The 24794-nt window shown below is 36.6% G+C and overlaps 1 protein-coding gene across 1 annotated transcript; it reads right to left on the reverse strand.

The window, feature by feature from the left end:
- Positions 1 to 3583: 3583 nt before the first annotated feature.
- On the reverse strand, positions 3584 to 24459 carry LOC134537965 (inositol monophosphatase 1-like). The gene is made up of 6 exons (XM_063378984.1): positions 24394 to 24459; positions 10426 to 10559; positions 8060 to 8322; positions 6474 to 6585; positions 4796 to 4956; positions 3584 to 3696 (listed from the first exon to the last, which is right to left on the reverse strand). The coding sequence occupies exons 1-6, from the start codon at positions 24457 to 24459 to the stop codon at positions 3584 to 3586; spliced, it is 849 nt and encodes a 282-aa protein (XP_063235054.1).
- Between the last annotated feature and the right edge of the window lie 335 nt (positions 24460 to 24794).

Here is a 24794-nt window from a genome sequence, read left to right on the forward strand (position 1 = left end):
CTGTGCGGTTTGCAACGCTGACAACCATTTGATAGGTTGACGGATCAAATCAATCTGGGACCGCGGCCTCGCCATGTCCTGACTTTTCAAGGTCACGCGTCTTTAATGTCGAGACTCGTGTCACGCGCTGCGGTCTCGCTCCGGGAAGCCTTCCTCTCACAGACGAGAGAGCCAAAACCCGAAGTTCCCCGAAGTTCATGCTTTTTTCCCCCGTTACTTTTGTGTAGCTATCCTAACCAAATCAATCGTCCACAATGTTTAAAGTATATATTTATAATGTAGCTAACCTAATCTAATTGACCATTAGTATCTATCCTTTTATCAACACCGCCATATTTATTTACAATGAACAAAATAAAAAACCCGAAGAGGCACGATCGGTGGTTTGGCTCTCTCGTCTGTGAAAAGAAGGCATCCCGTCTCGCTCCCAGGCCGTAGATTACAATGACAAATAACTTTTGAGAGACCAGGTATCATTGAAACAATAGTTTATTTTTTGTTATTTAACCATAAAATGGGGATATCAAATAAGAAAATTTCGCTAAAATATTGTTAAATGATATTAACACTCTAAAATAAATAAATAAATTATATTCCTTAATTCTTATACCATTTTAGTACAATTTTTCATAGGAATATGGAAACGAGTTGCGTTAAAGCGTTAGAAAAACGTAATTGTTTTTACATTCCCTAGTACTTATATCACACGTCTTCTGCGCTCGTTTCTTAGTGACAGGCCACTAAACTCTTAGCATTGCAAATATCCACCATTATCATTCGTACTATTGACATGTGAATAGACGCTTTTGTTTTTTTTTATAATGTGCTTTATAAATATATGTTCAATCTTGGACCATTTATTTTTAACTCAAAATTAGAATGACTGAGAATGTCACCTATGGTTAACCCCAAACGGAATGGTAGAAGAAGCACTGTCTTTGTTGTGAAATGAAAAGGTTTGAGGCTGCAAATGTGTAACTATTTGACAAAATTTGTATGTGAAGTAGGACTTTTCGGACAAAAAAAATTTGATAATATATTCCTATCATAAAAATGGTAAATATTTTATTATTGATTAAAAATTTTAATCATAATAAAAAATTTTTGGTATAGCGCTGTAAATTCTGCCATTCTCAGAAATACAATCTTAAAGATTACAATGATCTGGTACTGCATCAACGCGAGGAAAATATGTGCTTTTAAAAATTATACACAAATATCTATTCCTGTAAGTAATACAAATTTAATTATAAAGAATTTTTTGAAATTATATAGTTTTATTTATTTCTAATGCAGTAATTGTGTTCTTTGAAGAAAAAATTGTTTTTTAAACAACAGATTATTTAAATTTCATGGTTCAGCCGCTTCGAAGTGCTATTAGTAGCGATGTTTAGCTCTACATTGCAGGATTGAGAAATTTACTCTGATATAGAAGGTGGTTAGGTTCTATATATAATGCCAGTGGTCTGCAGACCTCTTTCTATTAACTTATGTGTAAGCTAATTAGCGTAGGACTTTTCTGTCATTGGGTTCTCTATAAGCCAAACATGGCAATCACTAAAGCTCATGATGAGGGCAGCAGTTTCCTACTAGCCAAGGATATGAATTTTGTAATTCCTCCTAAATTACTTCCGACATAATATATTTTCTGCAGTGTCAAGGCAGTCATTTTCCATCTCACTCATGCAGCTGCATAATTTCAATCTGAAACAGCAAGGACTCAACAATAGGAAAAACTTTCTCCTTAAAATATGACAAGACGATAGATTAAACCCGTTAAAGAACTGTGCCTGTGTCTATGTCCTAAAAACTGACAAGAGAAAAGCCAGTGCAATCCTCAAAACTTAAGACTATGAAACAAAAATATCCCCATCAATTGCATGAAGCAAACAATCGCAATCACAATAAAAATCCTGCACATTTTATAGGAAACCTACAAACCCTATTCGTAAACAAGGCAAAATACTGTCAATTTTCGATGTAGTTTAAATGATCACAGTGTCCCAGGTCCATAAAACATTCAAATTCTTAAAAATGATCTTTAACAAAGCCCTAGCAGCAAGGAAACCTAAAATATGGCATAAATATGAGTGACATTTTACATTATTTTCCTACAGTAACAAAATTTTTTACTTATAATGTAAGTACCCTGATGGGGATCCCCATTGTTTCCTTTACTAGCGAAAACCTTCATGGCCAACTTTGAAGAGACGTCAATTAAATCCCATACTTTGAAATATAACTGCTGGTACAGATATGTGGGTGGCAAATTATTTTTGTGTCATCATTGCGAGGACAATCTGATACAATTATTGGAGCACATCACAGATTTCATCACAACATCAACCTCACCATATAACTGGAAAAAGGAAAACAACCATTACTGGATGTGCTTGTCTTCATAAGACCAGTTGGGAAACTTTGCCACACTATTCCTTTTTACCTATACATATTTAGAGTTGTAATATACACAATGCTAAAACTATCTGGGAAACCTATTATCTGTGTGCCCTAAGTGAAGAATAAAACTCCAGCCAAACAACATACCAGAATTTTCTAAGTACAATGTTTTTGTGTCCTGGTTTACATGAGAAAGAGAGGATAATTGTAAACAACAAGAATCCAGGAACACATTAGGGACTATAAAAACATTAGAAACCAAGATCGGCCATAATAAAAACTGTTCTATCACTTCTATCACAGTGTGTATTTGATTAATTTCGAAACAATAGCCAACGTATCAAATTTCAGGGGATAACACTGAGAAGCCGTATAAATATTTAAACACCGAAACAACATCAACAGAGATTACAGCTACAATTCAAGAAAAACATGAGCTGCACTTATTGAACAGCAAAAAAGAAAAAGAAAAGAGGAGCGAAGCTAGACAAGACCAAATAAAGAAATTCGTCCATGATAATATTTACAAAATGTTTGGCAGATTAGGAAGTCAATGGCAGGAAAGCACACCCATAATTGGTTGAATCCTGAGAAAATAGAAAGAAGTCCAAAGGCCAATATAGAGAACCTTCCCACTTCATAGCTCTCAAGATTATTTTTCAAAGTATAACTTTACATTACGAAGCGGCCAAACTTTTAATGTCAAGATATTTTTTTTTTTTTTTTAGAAAATTCTTCGAAAGCCTACAATTAACTATATTTATTTGCAATTGATAACTAAATATTTTTCGTAAAGAAAATAAGCGAGGACATGAATTAAATGACAATGTTGTCATTGTTATTAAGATAAATTTTTCTTATTTTTTGTATAAACATTAAAAAATTTTAATAATTAAAAAAAGTAGTGTGTTATGTTTGAAATAAGTTATGTTTTATAAATGGTTCTAAAAATCCCCCAAAAAATAAAAATATTCAACATTAACATTTTTAAACTACTGTAATTATAACCACATATATTTATTTATTATATATATATAAAGTTATTGTAGTTGACAATATTTTGACACATGATCACCAAATTAGATTTTGATGTCCACAAGGACATTTTTCATAAATAAAATATGTATTTAGGTTTTTAAATATATTCCCAATTTTACCAAACTATTTATATAAGTAATAATAGTCACTTTGGTACTGTAGAACATTTAAAGTGGTTCACTTCTTTCAGGACGCTGGTAGCAAGTTCATTCGTGCCAGCACAAAATATTCTGCATTTCATCATGTCAAACTCGCCTCCTGAAATATTAATTTCATGTATTAGAAATTAAACATTAGTACTAATTAGTGCGATTTTTTTTAAATTTTTTGCATCAAAAAATAGTTACGTAAATTTTAGAATAATCTATATGACTTAAAATATTGTATCAAATAGATATGCCCAGTGGTATGCCAAATGGTATGCGAGTGTGAACAATGGTGTATGTATATAAACACGTAGCATAGCTTTAAATATGATTTAAATAGTTTTAAAAACAAAAGAAAACAAAATCAAATAAATAATATAACACTCTAGCAATTTAAATGTGAAACAGTATTGATGAATAAACAGATTTTTCAAAGAAATAGTAGCCAAAACAAACATGGTGTCCGGTACCACACAACTATAAAAAAAATACGCGAAACAAATATTGCGCTCGACTCAAGCTAACGGGCGAAACATGTGAAGGTTTTAAAATGGTGTACAAATGGTGATTAAAGTCAGGACTAATTTCGCCCAGGATGGTGGCTGTGTTGTTACCGAAAATCAATATGGTGGTGATGATGCAAAATATTTAACTTCATCATAGTCTTTAGCTTGTTTGGAGCCCTACTAAGGTACACTTTACCATTCTTTACTGGTGCCCATACCTAAACTCAATATGTTGAGTCCAATACATTCTAAAATTTGCATAATATAACAAAATTTATTAAAAAAAATTTATATTCTAGGATGTTTCAATGTATTTATACTTGCAATGATAAATTATATTTATTGATGGAATTGCGTAAATAATTAATATTTTAGATGATTTAACATGTTTCACTGTATTTAAAATACAACTTTAAAATATGTTACTAAGCACATTAAAAAAAAATACATTCTTTATTTTATTCATCCATTTAAACCCCCAGGCTGGTAATGAAAGGAAGTACCTATGTTTGCATTAAACCTATGACACCAGAATTTTTTTAATATAAAATTGTAAAAATGCATATTGAAAAATCATAATCATGTCAATATGTTTTGTTATATAATAATTTATTTACTTTCAAGCTGTGGTGTTAGTTCTCATAATAATACAACTTATTACAAATTTTGTAACGGAACATTAACAAATAATTGATGTCGCCTCACCTGTCTCCGGGTCAACGAGCACACCTCCTGCTTCTTGTACTATGAGTGCAGCTGCAGCCAAGTCCCAACAGCCGATGTTTGGCAGGTTCACACAAAAGGCGTCTATACTCCCTGCAGCCACGAAGCATAGCTCCACTGCACAGCTGCCCAGTTCTAGGTGCCTTGTCAGAAAACAGAAAAGTTTTCTTAAACGAAAAGTCAAACCAATGATCAGAACCAATCGTATCAATAGATTAACAACTATTTTCTTAAATAATTTTTGTAATATTTTATAAAAGTTAAAAATAACATAATTCCAATACAGCAGTCAATAGGGCCGATCAGATGGCGGGAGTTATGAAAACTGGCGGTTTTGTTCATGAAATTATTGCATTTTAGCAAATAAACAATAATCCAATATGGTAGCAGCGAACTTTATCAGACGAATACAAGACAGCTGATCCAAGATGGCCACTATGACAAAATACTGTTTCGATAATATTTGTCCCTTTTCAAATGGTTGGGGCACAATGAGGGTTGAACTTGTTGCCATTTTTATTCGAATGACCTCGCTATGTTAGATGTAATTATTTTTAATAACATTTCTTTAAAATTTTAATTATTTTTTTTTAATTAGATAATTTTTTTTGGATTATATTGACTGACTTGTTATATGGTAGACTTGATGCTATAATTCGAGATGGCAGAATCCAAAATGATGTAAAGTTCTATAATCCAAGATGGCGGAATATAATACGCTGAAAAGTTCTGGAATTAAAAATGGCAGGATCCAAAATACAGGCTGGGGACAAGGTCATGGAGATTGCGGCAGTATGTCACAATACGAGATGGCTGTCGGACCGACATCACAACCTTAAGCCTGTCATTGTACATATATTTATATACTACTTTGGTGCGTTTGTAGAGGAGAAATATTTTTTTATATAGCTGAAAACTCTTTATTTGTTTTGTGGATGAATCCGCAATTTAAAATAACACGATATTTTGCTGTCATATCGCATCCCTTGCGTCACACCCGTCACGCTATAGTGCTTTTCAGCATGATGTGATTACGAATATTTTTTTGTAGTATCAATTTACAGTTATGAGTTACAAACTAATCGCTTGTGTAATGACTTGTTAAGATATATATGCACAGACCAGTTTTTAGACTTTAAACATTCACACTTATTATTAATATCAGTTGTTAAGTCTCCACCTAACATAACATTTAATCCAAAGCACAACCTCATAAATGTAGTACTTAAAAAATATTCAGACACTTAAAAGACCAGAAGCTGTATTTAAATATAATAAAGTGCCAGTATTATAGGATTAGTAATTCATGTTTATTAGAAAGGAATCTCACCCTAATACCACACAACGAAGAACACCAAGGAAATTCATTAATTTACAATACAAAATTGCCTAGATTCTTACTTATGTCATAATTTAATATTTAATTTATCTTACATTGTCTTATTATTTACATTCGTTTCTATTGAATTTCTATTATTGGTGCTGTCAGTGGCTTTTATTCGTACATGTAAATGTCAATCATATAATTAATATTTCATAGACATCGACCAGTATTATTTGTATTCAACAAATACTTAAGAGTATGTGCTTTTTGTAATTAAATTAATACATTCAAATATAGTAGAAAATTTAAAATCAAAAAAGATATAAAAAATCTTACCCATGTGTTATTCTTTTCAAGAAATTTTTTAAGCCGTAGTCCACCTCTGGAATTGAATCATTAGAGCTTTTTGGGAGAACTGTCCAGAAATTAACCAAAGCTTTGGTCATGTCTGAAAATAAGTGAAAATATAATAATAAGTATCTTAAATTATATATAAATATTTAAATTTAATTTTTCAGATATACATGCTAGCTCTGATTTTAATGTTAAGAAGCAACTCTCAATATAAAAATAAAAGAAAAACTAATGTCTGTCATTTTCGTTAAAAAGTTTTCTTTTTATCTTGTCTTGACAAATAAGTTTAATCTTATGGTCTAAACAGAGCTAAAATTTTCTGAAATAACTTTGTTGAGAATAATTATTAAAACTGTATCCATTGTCCGAATCTGTATCAGTAAAAGTACGGTCTTTAAGTGTACGATTTTAATATGCTTAAATTCCAACACCGAAGACATGGATTAGTTAGCTTGGATGCCATTCTACAAATTGTCCTCTGACACAAAATAAGTTAGTATAAAATGTTTAAATATAAAAGAGTATTTTAACTTGAAAAACCCTCAAGCCCCTATAACATTTGTTATTGATTGGTTTTTAAATGTGTATGTGTATGTGTATGTGTGTATGTATTTACATATTTATACACTTATATTTAAAATAATTTACCCCAATTCACTAGGCTCTAGCTTTTACATGAATGACGGTTATATATTTCTTTGGATTGTAATAGATATTAAAAAATATAATTTTTTATCCTCGTAATAATGTTCAATGTAAACGTCACCTAACGCATGGAAAAATGTCTAAACCGTAATCAAACTCGTTCCACACTCTAGCGAGAATTTCAAGTGTTCCATCAACCACTTTTGTAGCAATGCGGCATTCCAGCTCGTCCACAGTTGTTGTAATTGGGGGGGGGGGGGGGGGGGTACGCATTCACAAAAAAAAAAATCCTTAATGAGATCAGGTGCTCTTGAAGGCTATTGGTGCAATGTGCGAACAGACGATCTATCGTTCAGGATGATCATTGTTTTACGTTTCGTTCAGGCTCCTTGGAGTGATCTGTGAACTTTCCCTTTCATAATCTTCAAACTTCTCTGCCACAGTCGAACTCTCTAAGTAGTCGGAAGTTCATTTTCGCAATGCCGATGGAAATAAAACAGAGTAGTCGTAGCCTAAATACCTTACACTTATTGAAACTGAGGGGAAAACATTGCTAATTGTTTCTGTGTGTTCGCTATCTCCACGCATACACAAGGTGCGCGCTAGCCTAACGGTTGTCGCAGCTCCAGAGTGATGTATATCCGCACCTAGTGAACGGGCCATTTGTAACAAGTGCCACGGAAAATGTGACCTATGAAGTGTAGTTTCATAATTGCCTTGAGGTGCTGTTCGTGTTATTTAGGATAAATATTTTAGAAACACACAACCAGGTGGTATGAGTATGGTTTACTTTAAATGCTTTACCGGAATTTCCTTCTCAGTATTCATAGAAGTTCAAACAGGTGATAAGTGATAAATTAAAAACGTAACACACATTCGATATAAGTAGATACATTACTTTGAGTGACTGTACGGTCTGATACCTGTAACGCTGGAGACCCTGATGGGCTCGGAGTTGAGGAGGGCTCCCCTGCCAGCCACGGCGGTGTACAGTTGCTCCAGCACCGGGTTGTACACGATGCCAATCACGGCCTTCCTGTTCACCGCCAGAGCCACGCAGACCGCCACCAGAGGCAGGCCGTGCACGAAGTTCATGGTTCCGTCGATAGGGTCGATTATCCAGGTGGGCGCGTCGCTCAGAGCAGGCGGCGAGCCTTCAGCGAACGAGCTCTCTTCCCCGATGAATCTGAGAGTAGGTACAGTAGAGTAGCTAGGGTGTGATTCTTACAAAAGAACACTTTTAATACATTATCGCATTAATGCTTCTGCACTTAACATTTGAAACAGATATCTGGCACTGACTGTATCACTTTCTCCAGATGCTATGAAATTTTTAAGGAACTATTTGTAGTTGTTATAAATATAAGAATAATTCTTACAACCCTAGGAGTCACCATGTTAACATTTAGGACCTTAGTTCCTGACCCACCCATCTTTTTACTCTAGAAGAGTATTAAAGTATAGGGAAGTTCGGGAAAATATTGGGCAGCATTCTGTATCTTTACACTTATCGATTAAGTATTGCCTTAGTCAGGTAAGTCGTAAGGTGCACTCATAAACTACTCCATGCTTGTTCGGTTCATTAATTGCTCTGTTAATTCCTTTAACACCGATCAGAACTTTACAGAGGTGATCGTTGGGTCCTCTCTCTCTCTCTCTCTCTGGCTTCGAACCCGAGACCCAAGAGGAGTACATCAAGATGATTGGCTATGCAACCCGCTCTATTCGTTAATCTCTACCAAAGTATAACTGAATTCTATCTAAAAAGAGTCTTGTTACAACCATCTCTCGATACCGATAGAACTACTACATAATCTCTTTAGCTAAACCACACTCTGCTCTCGTCCTTGAATCATAAGGCTCTTTACGTCCACTGCCTCCCAGTCTCGTACCCCTGCCACTCGCTTGCCCCTACTCCAACAGTGGTAAAAAAAACTACTGAATGATGACACGAATAAAGCGGCAACTGAACAGTCTTCGGAGTGACAAACTCAGAGCCTATAATATGAATCCTCACACTCTTAATAGGAAATGAATACCTTAAATTAGGCCTAACATAAATTTCCCTTAAAATAGGCTTATCAATTATGATAGTAAAAAATTTACACTTGTCTATAAGGAATATACATAATTTAATTATATTTTATCCTTATTTATATATATATAATGGATTTTGGAAGACCAGTACTTGTGTTTAAATAGGTTAATTTTGTGCCTAAAGATAAGTACACTAAAGCTATTAATGTTAAAATGATAAGATATAAATACAGTCTGAGAAAAATGAGATGTTTCTAAAAGCCGATTATGGCCATCACAGAAATGATTTTTTTTGATGAGGACCGCTATGCTACTATAGACGAAAGATTATCGTGTATTTATTTACGACAGTAGGGTCACATGCGAAATATCTGTTGTTATATTAAAATTTTAATGCCAGATTAACATTTAGGCGGGGTTGGTTACCCTCCAAGGGCTAATAATTTTAGCTGTATATTCGGTACAGGAAATCTATCATAACTCTAGGTAAAAGTCATTAATTACCCAACGCGAGTAAAATATAAATATATGCAATTATGTTTACGGTTCAAACATATTTTTAATACAAAAATATTACCCTTAAACCATAAACTAGACATTTAAATTGTTCACAAGTAGTGATAAAATTAAGTAGTACTTAGTACACATAATTTTCAAATATATACAATGCTAACAAATGTATAGTTTTTCTAAAATAACCAAATATTTTACGTAAAATTAATTGGCATCCGTAGTAGACTGGAACTTGCATTGCCTATATTATTTCACAAATAACATAATAAAAACACATCATCAGCTGTGAAAACTTACTTAAATCATAGCAATATTGTACCTTATAGCCTACTTGACGATTTTTTTTTACATAAACACTGTTAAGTAATCCGAACTTCGTTTGCATTAAAATATGGTTACATATTAAAGTTTCTGCTGCCAAATATATATTTTGTAAAATATTACATAATTATTTATCGTGCAATTGGACCAGTCTGTCTTAAAGACAGGACTGCAATTGGTACCAAACTGGCGCCGAAAATCGCAAATATTTCATAAACTGTTTATAAAATATATTATTGTCAACAATTCTGTGTTTTCTATTTACGCAAACAAATACTTTACTAAAAATTAATTTCAATTCTGAAAAATATATTTTTATCAGAGATATGTTGAACATGAAAGATTTCAAAGATATACCTAGGATATAAAAATTCTACTTTAGACAAAATTCTAGTTTTCCCTTGTGTCAAGGTCTTACTGGTGCGAGGGGTATTTCCTCTTGAGGCTGCTGATAAGGAAGACCTCCACTCTGGTGTCATAACCCGTTACCAGATCGGCGGCGTGGGTCTTCTTGCTCACTTTCTTCTCTGATCTGAACCCTTCCATCACGATCTGCGTCACACCCACAACATGCCATCCGTCACAATCCCCCCCCCCCAAACTCCACAAACAACATGAGCTAACCACGTGGGTCTTCTCGCTCACTGTCTTCTCTGATCTGAACCCTTCCATCACGATCTGTCACACACCCACAAAAAGCCATCCATCACAACATTCACGCATCCACAAACAACACGAGAAAACCAAGTGGGTCTTCTCACTCACTGTCCTCACTGATCTTAACCCTTCCATCACGATCTACCACACAATAACAACAAGCCATCCGTCACAAAATTCACGCCTCCACAAACAACACGAGCTAACCGCGTGGGTCTTCTCGCTCACTGTCTTCACTGATCTGAACCCTTCCATCACGATCCACCACACAATTACAACAAGCCATCCGTCACAAAATTCACGCCTCCACAAACAACACGAGCTAACCGCGTGGGTCTTCTCACTCACTGTCCTCACTGATCTTAACCCTTCCATCACGATCTACCACACAATTACGACAAGCCATCCGTCACAAAATTCACGCCTCCACAAACAACACGAGCTAACCGCGTGGGTCTTCTCGCTCACTGTTCTCACTGATCTTAACCCTTCCATCACGATCTACCACACAATTACAACAAGCCATCCGTCACAAAATTCACGCCTCCACAAACAACACGAGCTAACCGCGTGGGTTTTCTCACTCACTGTCCTCACTGATCTTAACCCTTCCATCACGATCTACCACACAATTACAACAAGCCATCCGTCACAAAATTCACGCCTCCACAAACCACACGAGCTAACCGCATGGGTCTTCTCGCTCACTGTCTTCACTGATCTGAACCCTTCCATCACGATCTACCACACAATTACAACAAGCCATCCGTCACAAAATTCACGCCTCCACAAACAACACGAGCTAACCGCGTGGGTCTTCTCGCTCACTGTTCTCACTGATCTGAACCCTTCCATCACGATCTACCACACAATTACAACAAGCCATCCGTCACAAAATTCACGCCTCCACAAACAACACGAGCTAACCGCGTGGGTCTTCTCGCTCACTGTCTTCACTGATCTGAACCCTTCCATCACGATCTGCCACACACCCACAACAAGGCATCCGTTACAAACTTCACGCCTCCACAAACAACACGAGCTAACCGCGTGGGTCTGCTAGCTCACTCTCTTCTCTGATATGAACTCTTCCATCACGATCTGCATAACATCCATAAGCCATCCACCACGCCCTTCACGCCTCCACAAACGACACGAGCTAATCGCGCCTTGTTCCAGCAACGAGGATCCTGGACGTTATGTATTGCACCGCCACCATGGATAATTTCAGAATAAATTTTAATACGAACTTTCTTTTACTTCTCTCTGTGGATTAATGCAGACGAACGCAGAAGGCTACGTGGTTGAAATTAATTGACGATTTATAGAAAGAGGGGCTTATCCTGTCATTTATTTTTCGGGTGCAATAAAAGTAGGATATTTGCCCTAAATGATCTGACATAATAATATATGTAAGTCTGAATTCGATTTACAAACTTCGGCTGCAGGTTTATAACAACAAAATATGTTGAAAACATTTATAGTCTTAAGTGATTCCCGGTGCTAGTGTCTTTGAAATTATCGCTTAACAACAATTTAATTGTAAACTAGTTTAAATACACGGTGTTTTCCGGACTAAACATAGGGTGAAGGGGATAATTTTCCTTGGAAAATTGTCTTTTTAATTGGAACGTCAGGTGGGCAAAATTTTATCAAGAGCTAGCCAAATGTGTATATAGGGGTATAAAATGAAAAATTAGAAGGGAGATAGTAGTGCTGGCAAAATTTCATTCATTCTTTTACCTTTTTGTTAAATTCTGATGTAGATAGTAGTGATCTTATAATTTTTAACGTTGAGTTTACAAAATTTCATCTAGGAGGGTAAAATACTACTTTAAATGCTAGAAAGTGTAATGTGTTTTTTTTTTTTCGTGATCTCGTGTTTTCAGTGAACTTCTTTTCTTTAAATGGGATGTTGACAACTATTTCATATTCTTTGTACGTGAAGTGTTCAAATTTTAACTAAGGAGAGCAAAAATCTTTTTAGGGGGTAATAAATTGGAATGGGTTAGCTATTTATAAACTTCTTGTTGCCAGGAACAACTGAAGTTATAATGGTATTTTAATTTTTACTTTAAAAAAAATGTAAAATATTTACCAAGGAGTGAAAAATTCCTCTTAAAGGAACAAGAAAGGGAAATATGGTAGTTATTAAAATTTTATTGAATAAATATTTTTTAATGAAAATTTATGTAGTCAATCATTTTCTTCGATTAAATGTCAAGTGTGGATGCTGTAATGAAGTGATACGAATACTATACTTTAAGTGGCGGGAAATGTAGAGAGGGTTGGTTTTTAGAAATCTCGTAAGGATAATTTGATAGGAGTAATATTATATTAAATGCAGAAAATTTATTTTCTCTTATCTTTAATGTCGAATTTTGTCAAATTTCATCAAGAAGGAACTGCTTTAGGGTAAATGAGGGGAATGAAGGTGGTTTTCGAAATATCAAGTAGACTGGAAGTTGGGAGAATTTTTTTTAATCGTACGTACACAATTATATTCCTCTTAATTCTAAAGCCAAGTCTGCCAAATTTCATTAATAAATACTAATCTTCTGTTTTAAGGGAAATGAGAATGTGGTGGTTTCTGAAACTTTATGTGGCCAGAAAGATGTAGCTATTTTGAAATCAGATAAAACAGTACATTTCCTCTGTTGTAAAATTAATTGTGCTCAATTTTATTTATATGCGACAAATTATGGTTTAAGGGTAAAAAAGGGGGATAGGGTGGTTTTTCTAAATCTAAATTATAATTTGAACACTAGGTATCTTTTGATTTTCAATTAGACAACTTTGGACATTATATTAGTACTCTCATCAATCATACAGAAAGTAGCTATGCCAGTCCCCTAAAGTGAATTGAAAAATACTGGAACTGACATTGCAATAAATATCGCAAGTATACCATTACAATTTATATACATAATCTGCTCAAAATTTGCTGTTTACGTGCACTAAGCACATTAATTTATACAAACATACTCTGTTTAAAATTAATTTAAACATCTAAGCAGCTTCATAAGACTACAACTTGACGAAGTTGCCGTAAATATGAAAATAACTGAACTTTTTAAATTTTTTCATTTTTTTAAACAAATTATTGAAGATATTTTCATACTTATGAATGTTTTGATACAAGAAACTTTGTTTTTGGGGTGTAAAAATGTTCTGGGGTTGTGAAAAAATCATTCCTTTTGAATGTTATTATTATTTTTTGTTTCTGACGTTTGCAATAGTCAATAAGGTTATAATACCGCACTATTTTATAGATTTATAATCTCATTACTTCTGATATGCCTTACTCTCATATTATACAACTTCCTAATGAAGAAATATATATTAAATTGTTTGGTCTAAATATTTGGATTCGGGATTCAGGATATCTTATATTCCAAGACCACTGGGGTGGATAGCTGAAGCATAACGATAGAGAAAAAATAATATAACGGATCAGTAATATAGCAGTAAATATTTAAATAAGACAGTTTGACCTAGTATACTGTAACCGTTTCGTTAATAAGTAAATGTTTGGAAGTACTACATAAATTAACCTATTTTGTAAAGCATAACAACACTGTCTTTGTCATCTTTTATTTGGCAAGGGTAGATAATGCTCACCATTAAGTGAAAAGATGTATGACAATTTTTTAACAAATTCAATTTTAAATATATACATACATCATTTTTTTTAATTTATTTTCTCTAAATAAGGTGAGTTTATTTTCTCCCACAATTTGGCAAATTAAACCACAAAGTATTTCTAAGTAAATTTATAACATCACTAACACACGAAACTTTGACAAAATATTATTGTATTATTAAAAAATAATGTACTCTTACTTAGAGATTTTCCCGGATAAAATAAAAACTAGCATGTAAAGATGAAAAATGATTCATTCACATTCAAAATAAATAAATAACATTTAAAGGCGTAAAATTTAATCTACGATTACTTAGCAGCAGAGTCGACGCCGGTGTTAAGGCTAATTGCTTTAACAACCCTCAAGTGTATTAATGTAATAAGCAAACAAGCAATATTTGAAAAATATTGCAGTAGTATGTAATAGGGGCTACTGGCACAGGATGCAGGATGTGGTATCGGTATCGAGCCACATATCAGATTGTGACGTCACGGCGGCCATCTTGGATGAGCATAACGTGACACAGCGTAACGGGACACATCGTAACGGGACACATCGTAACGGGACACAACGTAACGGGACAAGTAGATCACGGCAGCCATCTTGGATGACTGCGACCTTGTCCTTTGACCTTGACCTTTGAATTTGTCCTTGACCCCGGCAGACACATTGGATCCGTCATATTGGATCCACCATATTGAATCCGACATCTTTTAATCGAGCGCCCCATTCATTATCATAAATTTTCGTCTCTGTCGCCATATATATTTTTTATGTTCCGCTGGAGGACGCCATCTTGAATACCGTCGATTTTGTTTCTGTTGTTTGATCCCAGACAGCGCCAGCGTCGCTCTTGACTTTTTTCTGTTCCACTGGAGGCCGCCATCTTGGATACCGTCGACTTTGTTTCTGTTGTTTGTTCTTAGACAGCGCCAGCATCGCTCTTGGATTTTTTTCTGTTCCACTGGAGGCCGCCATCTTGGATACCGTCGACTTTGTTTCTGTTGTTTGTTCCTAGATAGCGACAGCGTCGCTCTTGATTTTTTTCTGTTCCACTGGAGGCCGCCATCTTGGATACCATCGACTTTGTTTCTGCTGTTTGTTCCTAGAGAGCGCCAACGTCGCTCTGTCTCATCATATAAGGTCGATGTTCCATTACCTACCAGAGCTTGTTGTCCTTATCGACATATAATGTTTTTTATGCAAAATACATTGGAAGCGCTGTGATTCAAACCAGCTCAGCTCTGATCTCTAGGATGGAAAACATACGCCTTTAACCGCTCGGCCATCGAGACATTTACCAGACTGAAAATTAAATAAGGTATATAAAAAAATAACATACATATTGGGACTTGTATTTTTTTGTTTAATTTCAAGTAATAATAACACTACCTGTTTGAGACAGAACCACCATCTTGAATTAAGTCGTAACTGTTGCAATTATCGTTATGGTCGCCATCTTGAAATTTAGACGCCATTTTGGAAATCCTTAATTTTTAAGTTAGAAAATAAAAAAAATCCAAAATTCATAAAAAATTAAATTATTAGAATTCTGTTTTATTATATCGATTCCCGTACTTGGTTTGAAACCGCTAAGAGCAAAAAAACAAGACATCAGATCCTTCCTCCACAGAAGCCACCTACAGACTGACCTACCACCAATTTCAAGGTATATATCGTCAGCTGGTATGACGTCATGTCCGCCATCATGTCTTCGTCCACTGGAGACCGTCATCTTGTTTTCGTCTGCTAGAGTGTGCTAGCGACATGATTGTATAATTTTATGTTCACCATACCTTTAACCTCGTCTGTTGGCATTGAACTTTTTCATTGACCTTTGATTTGACCTTGACCTTGAAATTTGACTTTGGCCTTAATGACCATCATGGATCCGACATTTTATGTTCAGTACATGTTACCAGGAGCTACCGTCTGCTAGTGGTCATTGCCACCATCTTGTTTTCGTCTGCTGGAGGACACCATCTTGTGTGTACTCGTCTTACCATCATGCTAGTTTTATTCTAACCTGCTACAGTGCAGTAATCATTTATTATTACTGAGGTGCCCGCCATCTTTAAATTTGGGAGCCATCTTGAAATCATGTAATTATTTAGCTAGAAATGCGGGAAAAATTCAAAATGTCTCCGAAAAAATCAATTATTAATTTACAAATTGAATCGATGGATTCCTGTCCACGGTTCGATTCTTGACCAGTGACAGTTGTAACTAATTATTACATAAATTTTAGATTCTGTTTTCCATTACCTTTCGCGGAGTTTTTTAATCATTCATTCTGCGAAAAACAACTCAAGTCAATATACCCGACCAACGAATTAACACAGTGCCGATTAGCCTAACATGAAAGTCTAATTTTTCAACAATCTCAATAACCTATAAGCCGTTCATGTACAAAGCCACACGTACAGACCAATTGTCTTCAGTTTATGAGACCGAGTCATGTCAATATCAGACGTATAGGCTAGTCATTTCATGACCACATGAACTTCGTCGTTAGCTAATTACATTAAATTAATCCATCGTGACATTTTTTTACATATTAAAGGACCAAGTGACCTTGAAAAATATTTTAGTAACATTAAGAGGTTATAAACTAGTAAATATTTAATCACTACATTTAGTATTACGTGTAATCAACAAAAAGGAACACCTTCAACAAGAAGGAAGCACATTTTTGCAAGCACCGTCAACGAAAAGGCAGCACATTTGGAAGCACCGCCAACGAAAAGGCGGCACATTTGGAAAAAACCGAATACGAAAAGGCAGCACCATCAACGAAAAGGCAGCATATTTGTCATTGGCTCCAACATTCATTGGCTCCAATATTCATTGGCTCCGATATTCATTGGCTCCAATATTCCTCGGCTCCAGTATTCATTGGCTCCAATTGCTCCAAATGCTCCAATAGGATCCAAAAAGCCACATCAGTATCTTTGCTCCAACAGTCTTTTGACTCCAATAGTCCATGTCTCCAATAGTCATTGGCTACAATATTCATTGACTCCAATATTCATGGGCTCCAATATTCATTGGCTCCAATATTCATTGGCTCCAATATTCATCGCCTCATATATTCATCGGCTCCAATATTCATCGGCTCCAATATTCATTGGCTCGAATATTCATTGGATCCATCAGTCTATTGTTTCCATCAGTCTAGTGACTCCATCAGTCATTGGCTCCTACAGTCATTGCCTCCAACTGTCTTTTGTCTCATCAGCTCCAAATATAGTTGGCTAATATTCTACGAGTCTAAGAGACTATGAGGCCACAAGGCTACGAGTCTAAAAGAATCTAGATAGTTACGAGTTATACATGGCTACGAGACAGCATGGCTAAAATACCACGTGGCTACGAAACTACATGTCTTTGAAGCTACAAGAATACAAGTCTACTCGACTCCAACTACTCCATCATTATGTTATAAGATTACATGACTACTTGTTTACTTAGCTACAAGTCTACGAGGCTACTTGGATACGTCGCTACAATTCTACGAGGTCCCAAGACATCATGACTACGCGACTACGAGCCATGAGGTTACGAGACTACGTGACTACGAATCTTCAAGTTTACGAGACAGCGAGGCTTCAGAGCTACGAAGCTTCTAGAACACGAGTTGACGTGACTGCGAGGATAGAGGTCTACAAGTCTGCATGAGTACTTGACTACGAAGTTACTCGACTACAAGGCTCCAATTGCCGCATCTGTCTTCGTTGGAATTTTCCATTTTGCTCCATCTGCACCATCAGCATTATGTTATAAGATAACAAGGCTACTTGCTTACGTAGCTTCAAGTCTACGAGGCTCCAATGCATCATGACTACGAGACTACGAGCCATGAGGTTACGAGACTATGCGGTTGCAAGTCTTCAAGGTTACGTAATCGCGAGGCTATAGGACTACGAAGCTTCCAGAAGTCATGGTTACGAGACTGCATGACTAATTGGCCGCGTGACTACAAAACTTCATGTCTCTAACTGACTACAATAGCACTATTCAGTGGTGAGAGTTAATTTTTCTCATGCAAAGATACTTATTGCAAGTAGTTCCGCTTTTCAACATCAGATCACGACACGTGTTGCTTGCAGGTAAATAATATTTATATCTTTTATGCGGGATGCGGGATGCTCACTATCGATCGCATAAGAAAGATGGCTTCGATATTCTCCAAGGAGATGGAAGTTCGTCCTTCCTGTTAGTGCTTCTCAGATTTCTCACGATCCGCCATCTTTGATTGTGACGTCACGACAGCCATCATGGATGGGTGTGACCTTGACCTTTGGCCATAACTGCAGGAATGATCGCAAGCACACGGAAAAAATATCAAAATATTGATAAGAATAATCAGGAGCACCCGGAGAAAACCATCATAAAATTGGCAAGAATAATCAGGAGCACACGGAGAAAACCATCGTAATATTGACATGGATATTCGGGAGTACACGGAGACAACTGCCACACATTTTCTTTGATAAAATAAAATTAAACAAAATTAAAAATAAAAAAAATTACATAAAATACATAAAATTCTGGCTTGAGAACTTCTCATTGATGAGCAAAGATAGAGTTATAGTTCAAGCCGTGTGCTCCCGATTATCCATGTCAATATTATGATGGTTTTCTCCGTGTGCACCTGATTATTCTTGCCAATTTTATGATGGTTTTCTCCGTGTGCTCCTGATTATTCTTATCAATATTTTGATGTTTTTTTTTTCGTGTGCTTGCGATTATTCCTGCAGTTATGGCCAAAGGTCAAGGTCACACCCATCCAAGATGGCTGTCGTGACGTCGCAATCCAAGATGGCGGACCGTGATAATCTGAGAAGCACTAACAGGAAGGACGAACTTCCTTCTCCTTGGAGACTATCGAAGCCAGCCTTCTTATGCGATCGATAGTGAGCATCCCGCATCCCGCATAAAAGACATAAACATTATTTACCTGCAAGCAACACGTGGCAGTATCTGTAGATGAAAAGCGGAACTACTTGCAACAAGTACCTTTGCATGAGATAATTTAACTCTCAACACTGAATGTTGCTATTGTAGTCAGAGTCATGAAGTTTCGTAGCCACGCGGTCAATTATTCATGCAGTCTCGTAACCATGCGTTCTGGAAGCTACGTAGTCCTATAGCCTCGCGGTCACGTAACCTTGAAGACTCGCAATCGCATAGTCTCGTAACCTCATAGCTCGTGGTCACGTAGTCATGATGCATAGGAGCCTCGTAGACTTAAAGATACGTAAGCAAGTAGCCTTGTAATCTTATAACATAACGCTGATGATGCAGTTGAAGCAAAAGAGAAAATTCCAACGAAGACAGATGCGGCAACTGGAGCCTTGTAGATGAGTATCTTCGTAGTCAAGTACTCATGCAGACTTGTAGACCTCTATCCTCGCAGTCACGTCAACTCGTGTTCTAGAAGCTACGTAGCTCTGTAGCCACGCTGTCTCGTAAACTTGAAGTTTCGCAGTCATGTAGTCTTGTAACCTCATGGCTCGTAGTCGCGTAGTCATGATGTCTTGGGACCTCGTAGAATTGTAGCGACGTATCCAAGTAGCCTCGTAGACTTGTAGCTACATAAACAAGTAGTCATTTAATCTAATAACATAATGCTCAAGTAGTTGGAGTCTAGTAGACTTGTATTCTTGTAGCTTCAAATACAGGTAGTTTATTAGCCACGCGGTATTTTAGCCATGCTGTCTCGTAGCCATGTATAACTCGTAACTATCTAGATTCTTTTAGACTCGTAGCCTTGTGGCCTCATAGTCTCTTAGACTCGTTGAATTCTAGCCAAATATATTTGGTCTATATTTGTAGGTTTGTACATGAACGGCTTATAGGTTATTTAGATTGTTGAAGAATTAGACTTTCATGTTAGGCTAATCGGCACTGTGTTTATTCGTTGGTCGGGTATATTGACTTGAGTTGTTTTTTGTAGAGTGAATGATAAAAAAACTCCGCGGAAGGTAATGGAAAACAGAATCTAAAATTTATGTAATAATTAGTTACATCTGTCACTGGTCAAGAATCGAACCGTGGACAGGAATCCATCGATTCAATTTGTAAATTAATAATTGATTTTTTTCGGAGATATTTTGAATTTTTCCCGCATTTCTAGCTAAATAATTACATGATTTCAAGATGGCTCCCAAATTTAAAGATGGCGGGCACCTCAGTAATAATAAATGATTACTGCACTGTAGCAGGTTAGAATAAAACTAGCATGATGGTAAGACGAGTACACACAAGATGGCGTCCTCCAGCAGACGAAAACAAGATGATGGCAATGACCACTAGCAGACGGTAGCTCCTGGTAACATGTACTGAGCATAAATGTCGGATCCATGATGGTCATTAAGGTCAATGTCACATTTTAAGGTCAAGGTCAAAATTTAAGGTCAAGGTCAAAGTTAAAGGTCAAATTACAAGGACAAGGTCAAAGTTAAAGGTCAAGGTCAAAGTTCAAGGTCGTGGTCAAAGTTCAAGATCAATGGGATAGTTCAATGCCAACAGACGAGGTTAAAGGTATGGTGAACAGAAAATTATATATCATGTCGCTATCGCACTCTAGCAGACGAAAACAAGATGACGGTCTCCAGCAGACGAATACATGATGGCGGACATGACGTCATACCAGCTGACGATATATACCTTGAAATTGGTGGTAGGTCAGTCTGTAGGTGGCTTCTGTGGAGGAAGGATCTGATGTTTTGTTTTTTTGCTCTTAGCGGTTTCAAACCAAGGACGGGAATCGATAAAATCAATCAGAATTCAAATAAGTTAATTTTTTAATGAATTTTGGAATTTTTCCCGATTTTCTAACATAAAAAGTAATGATTTCCAAGATGGCATCTAAATTTCAAGATGGCGACCATAACGATAATTGCAAGAGTTACGAATTAATACAAGATGGTGGTTCTGTCTCGAACAGGTAGTGCTATTATTACTTAAAATTAAAAAACAATACAAGTTCCAATATGTATGTTATTTAATTCTCAATCTGGTAAATATATTGATGGCCAAGCGGTTAAAGGCGTATTTTTCCAACCTAGAGATCAGAGCTGAGCTAGTTCGAATCACAGCGCTTCCAATGTATTTTGCATAAAAAAATTAATATGTCGATAAGAACTATAATAGCTCTGGTAGGTAATGGAACATCGACCTTATGTGATGAGACAAGGAGACGCTGGTGCTCTCTAGGAACAAAAAGGAGAAACAAAATCGACGGTATCCAAGATGTCGGCCTCCAGTGGAACAGAAAAAAATCAAGAGCGACACTGTCGCTATCTAAGAACAAACAACAGAAACAAAGTCGACGGTATCCACGATGGCGGCCTCCAGTGGAACAGAAAAAATCAAGAGCGACGTTGGCGCGGTCTAGAAACAAACAACAGAAATAAAGTCGACGGTATCCAAGATGGCGTCCTCCAGCGGAACAGAAAAAATCAATATGGCGACAGAGACGAAAATTTCATCATAATGAGTGGGGCGCTCGATTAAAAGATGGTGGATCCAATATGGCGGATCCAATATGTCTGCCGGGGATAAGGACAAGTTCAAAGGTCAAGGTCAAAGTCAAGGTCACGGTCATCCAAGATGGCTGCTGTGATCTACTTGTCCCGTTACGCTGTGTCCCGTTACGCTGTCACAATACGCTCATCCAAGATGGCCGCCATGACGTCACAATCAGAGATGTGGCTCGATACCTATACCATATCCTGCATCCTGTGCCATACTACTTATTGCGAAAATAAAAATAATTGCAAAGCTTTAGGGTAAGTTTAATTTACATGTTGCTAACGGAAAGTCCTAAAAAGTATAAATGTCTCAAAAGGGAGCTGCTGAGTTAGTAAAAAAAATTATTTAAGATTGTGTAATAAAACAAATTTAAATGCAAGGGTTAACTTAATTTAGAGAATTATATGAATTTTTAAAATATTTGGTTTACTGGCTAAATATGTTTACGCACACACATCAGGCAAAAGGAAAATATAAAATTTAAAATAATTTTTAACATGTTTAAGTTACTTTGATAAATTTTGATGTTGGAATTTGTTGAGATATTCATAAATAGATTTTTTAATAATGTACATAAATGATTCAATTGTGGTAGTGACGCTTAGTATTAAATATTATTTAAAATAACATACATGGTAGGGAAAAATGTGTTAGTATCCAAAAAAATTAATTAAGAATCCTTTTAGAGGCCATTACATGGCCATTTTTTTCCTTGTGTGCCTCTAAGTCTCTCACCTACAGAACAAAAGCTGAATATTTGTTTTTCTACCACGCATCCTCTTATAAAAGCAATCTTTTGCGCCCTGAAATGCGTGCTGATCATTAGTATTCAATTTTTCTAAACTGACATGAGTTATAAAACTTAATTTTCTCAATTTCAGTAAATGTGTGACCTTCATGTGAAATAATTTCATACCTATTATTTATTAATGCAGGCTGTTAACAGTATATTCGTAAACAGCATATTTTATACAGTTTTAAGACAAACTTTTACTATTCTAGTTCTCTGAAAGTTTGATATCGGACACAAGTCTACAAATATTTCACTGTCAAGTTTAAGTAATTTGTTATTTGTCAGTCGGCTTCCAGAGACGTAAGAGTGAGTTGTTTACCTCATCTGTTACGCATCATGGACAAAGAACCGTAAATTTCGTCGATTTGTATGGACTCAGGGTAATATTCGAAGTCGTAGGTGAGCACAACCCATGTTTGCTTTCCGATTGGTTGATTTATTAGCGAGAACATTTTTATACTTGTTTATTGGCACTACCTGACTTACTTACTTGTATCCTAGCCAGGCATCTTTGGCTCATAAAGTCGTGTCCAAATAACCCGGTCCAATCATAAAAAGCGTGAGAGTGTAAAGGTTTGCATTCTAGCTTGCGACTAAAGGAATGCGACAAATTTCCGTATCTCTAATAATGGAATACGGACAACGCGTTAATATTAAGTTTTATTTGCTAAACGGAGACCAGGAAAGTGGGTTGTTCTAAAAGAGAAACGTTTTTTCACCATTCCATACTCTAAGAGGGTCATGAAGGTGCACCTAAAGGCCCTTCCAAAAACCTTCCAGAACTGCTTCCAGTCATGGAATCAACATTGGAATCAGTGCGCATCGCTAGCAGAGGTAATTAAAGGAAATTAGTTGAAATTTGATTAGGCTTATTACTTTGTTCGTTATAAAATTGCTCAACTTACTTTTTGATCACAACTCTTAAGGGCTCCGCCTACCCGGGCACACATACAGTGTGCAGAGCTTCAGGAAAAACAACGCTATTTCAAAACTACTCAAAAGATATCCGAGTAAGGTCTGTTTACGAATATCATTTAAGAGTTTGCTGAGGGCCGAAAAGTACTTTAGATTTCGGATTAAGTTTTTAAACTGTATTTTTAGAATAGTTAAATGGCCAAAAACGCATGTTTTCAGAGTAATTTTTAGGCGTAAAAAATACAGATTCTTGAAAGCACTTAAGGGACTTGCATTACAACTTTATCTTAATTTCTCCGCCATATAATGTTAGGTCACCGCTCAAATTTCACAGAAATCCTGTGACGACGGTAAGACTGCGCGCCAATTCAGAGCCTTGCGCTAGAAATACGAGCGAGCGTCGCGCTTATCATCCCGCCTCACTATCACACACGCGCCCCTGACGAGGCGGAGCCCTTAACGTACCGGCACGACTGGCTGATCAGTACGTCGCACAGTTGACTGAGAGAAGTCTAAGATGTACATCAAGTTCGGTCCCTGCCCGAACACGCCCGAATATTCACCTTCGGCCAACCTCGGGATTTTTTTAATTTTTGCGCCGGAAAAATGAATTCAAATGTTAAAAGTGGTCGGTTAGGTTAGCTACATTAAAACACTTTAAAACACCATGGACGGTAATTTAGGTTGGTATAGCTACATTAAAATAAACAGAGAAATATAAATATATGTAAATAAACCGGAGGTTGGGCGAAGGTGAATGTTCGGGCGTGTTCGGGCAGGGACAGAACTTGATGTAGGCCTACATCTTAGGCTTGATTGACGTGATGTATGTGCCCACCTTCCCGGCCTCTCTGACCAGCTCGACGGCCGTGGCGAAGCAGTCTTCCACCTCCTGCCGCTGCATGGCGCCGAGTGCACGGCCTGCGCGCCGACCCACTGCCGGCTGGGCTCGGCGAGGCAATCACTCTGTGTCCGGCGCGCCCGTTATCTACCCTTACATGTCGTCCACTCTGGCATGTCGGCGAGACCCTCCGCCGTCCGTCTGCTGGTGGTCCTCAACACCTCGCCTCCACCCGCTCGCATCCCAGCCGCCCGCTTGTCTGGGCCGGATTCCCTTCCCGCTCGGCCGGCAGGCGGAGGCGTTCCCCAAGCTTATCATTAGTTCCAAACGTTCCGTAATTATTCTGGAAAATTCTTTTGAACGTCTCAAACTTTACTTATGTAGAAAGCCGTCTTTAA

Source organism: Bacillus rossius, chromosome 12, assembly GCF_032445375.1.
Source record: "Bacillus rossius redtenbacheri isolate Brsri chromosome 12, Brsri_v3, whole genome shotgun sequence".
Classification (NCBI taxonomy): Eukaryota; Metazoa; Arthropoda; class Insecta; order Phasmatodea; family Bacillidae; genus Bacillus; species Bacillus rossius.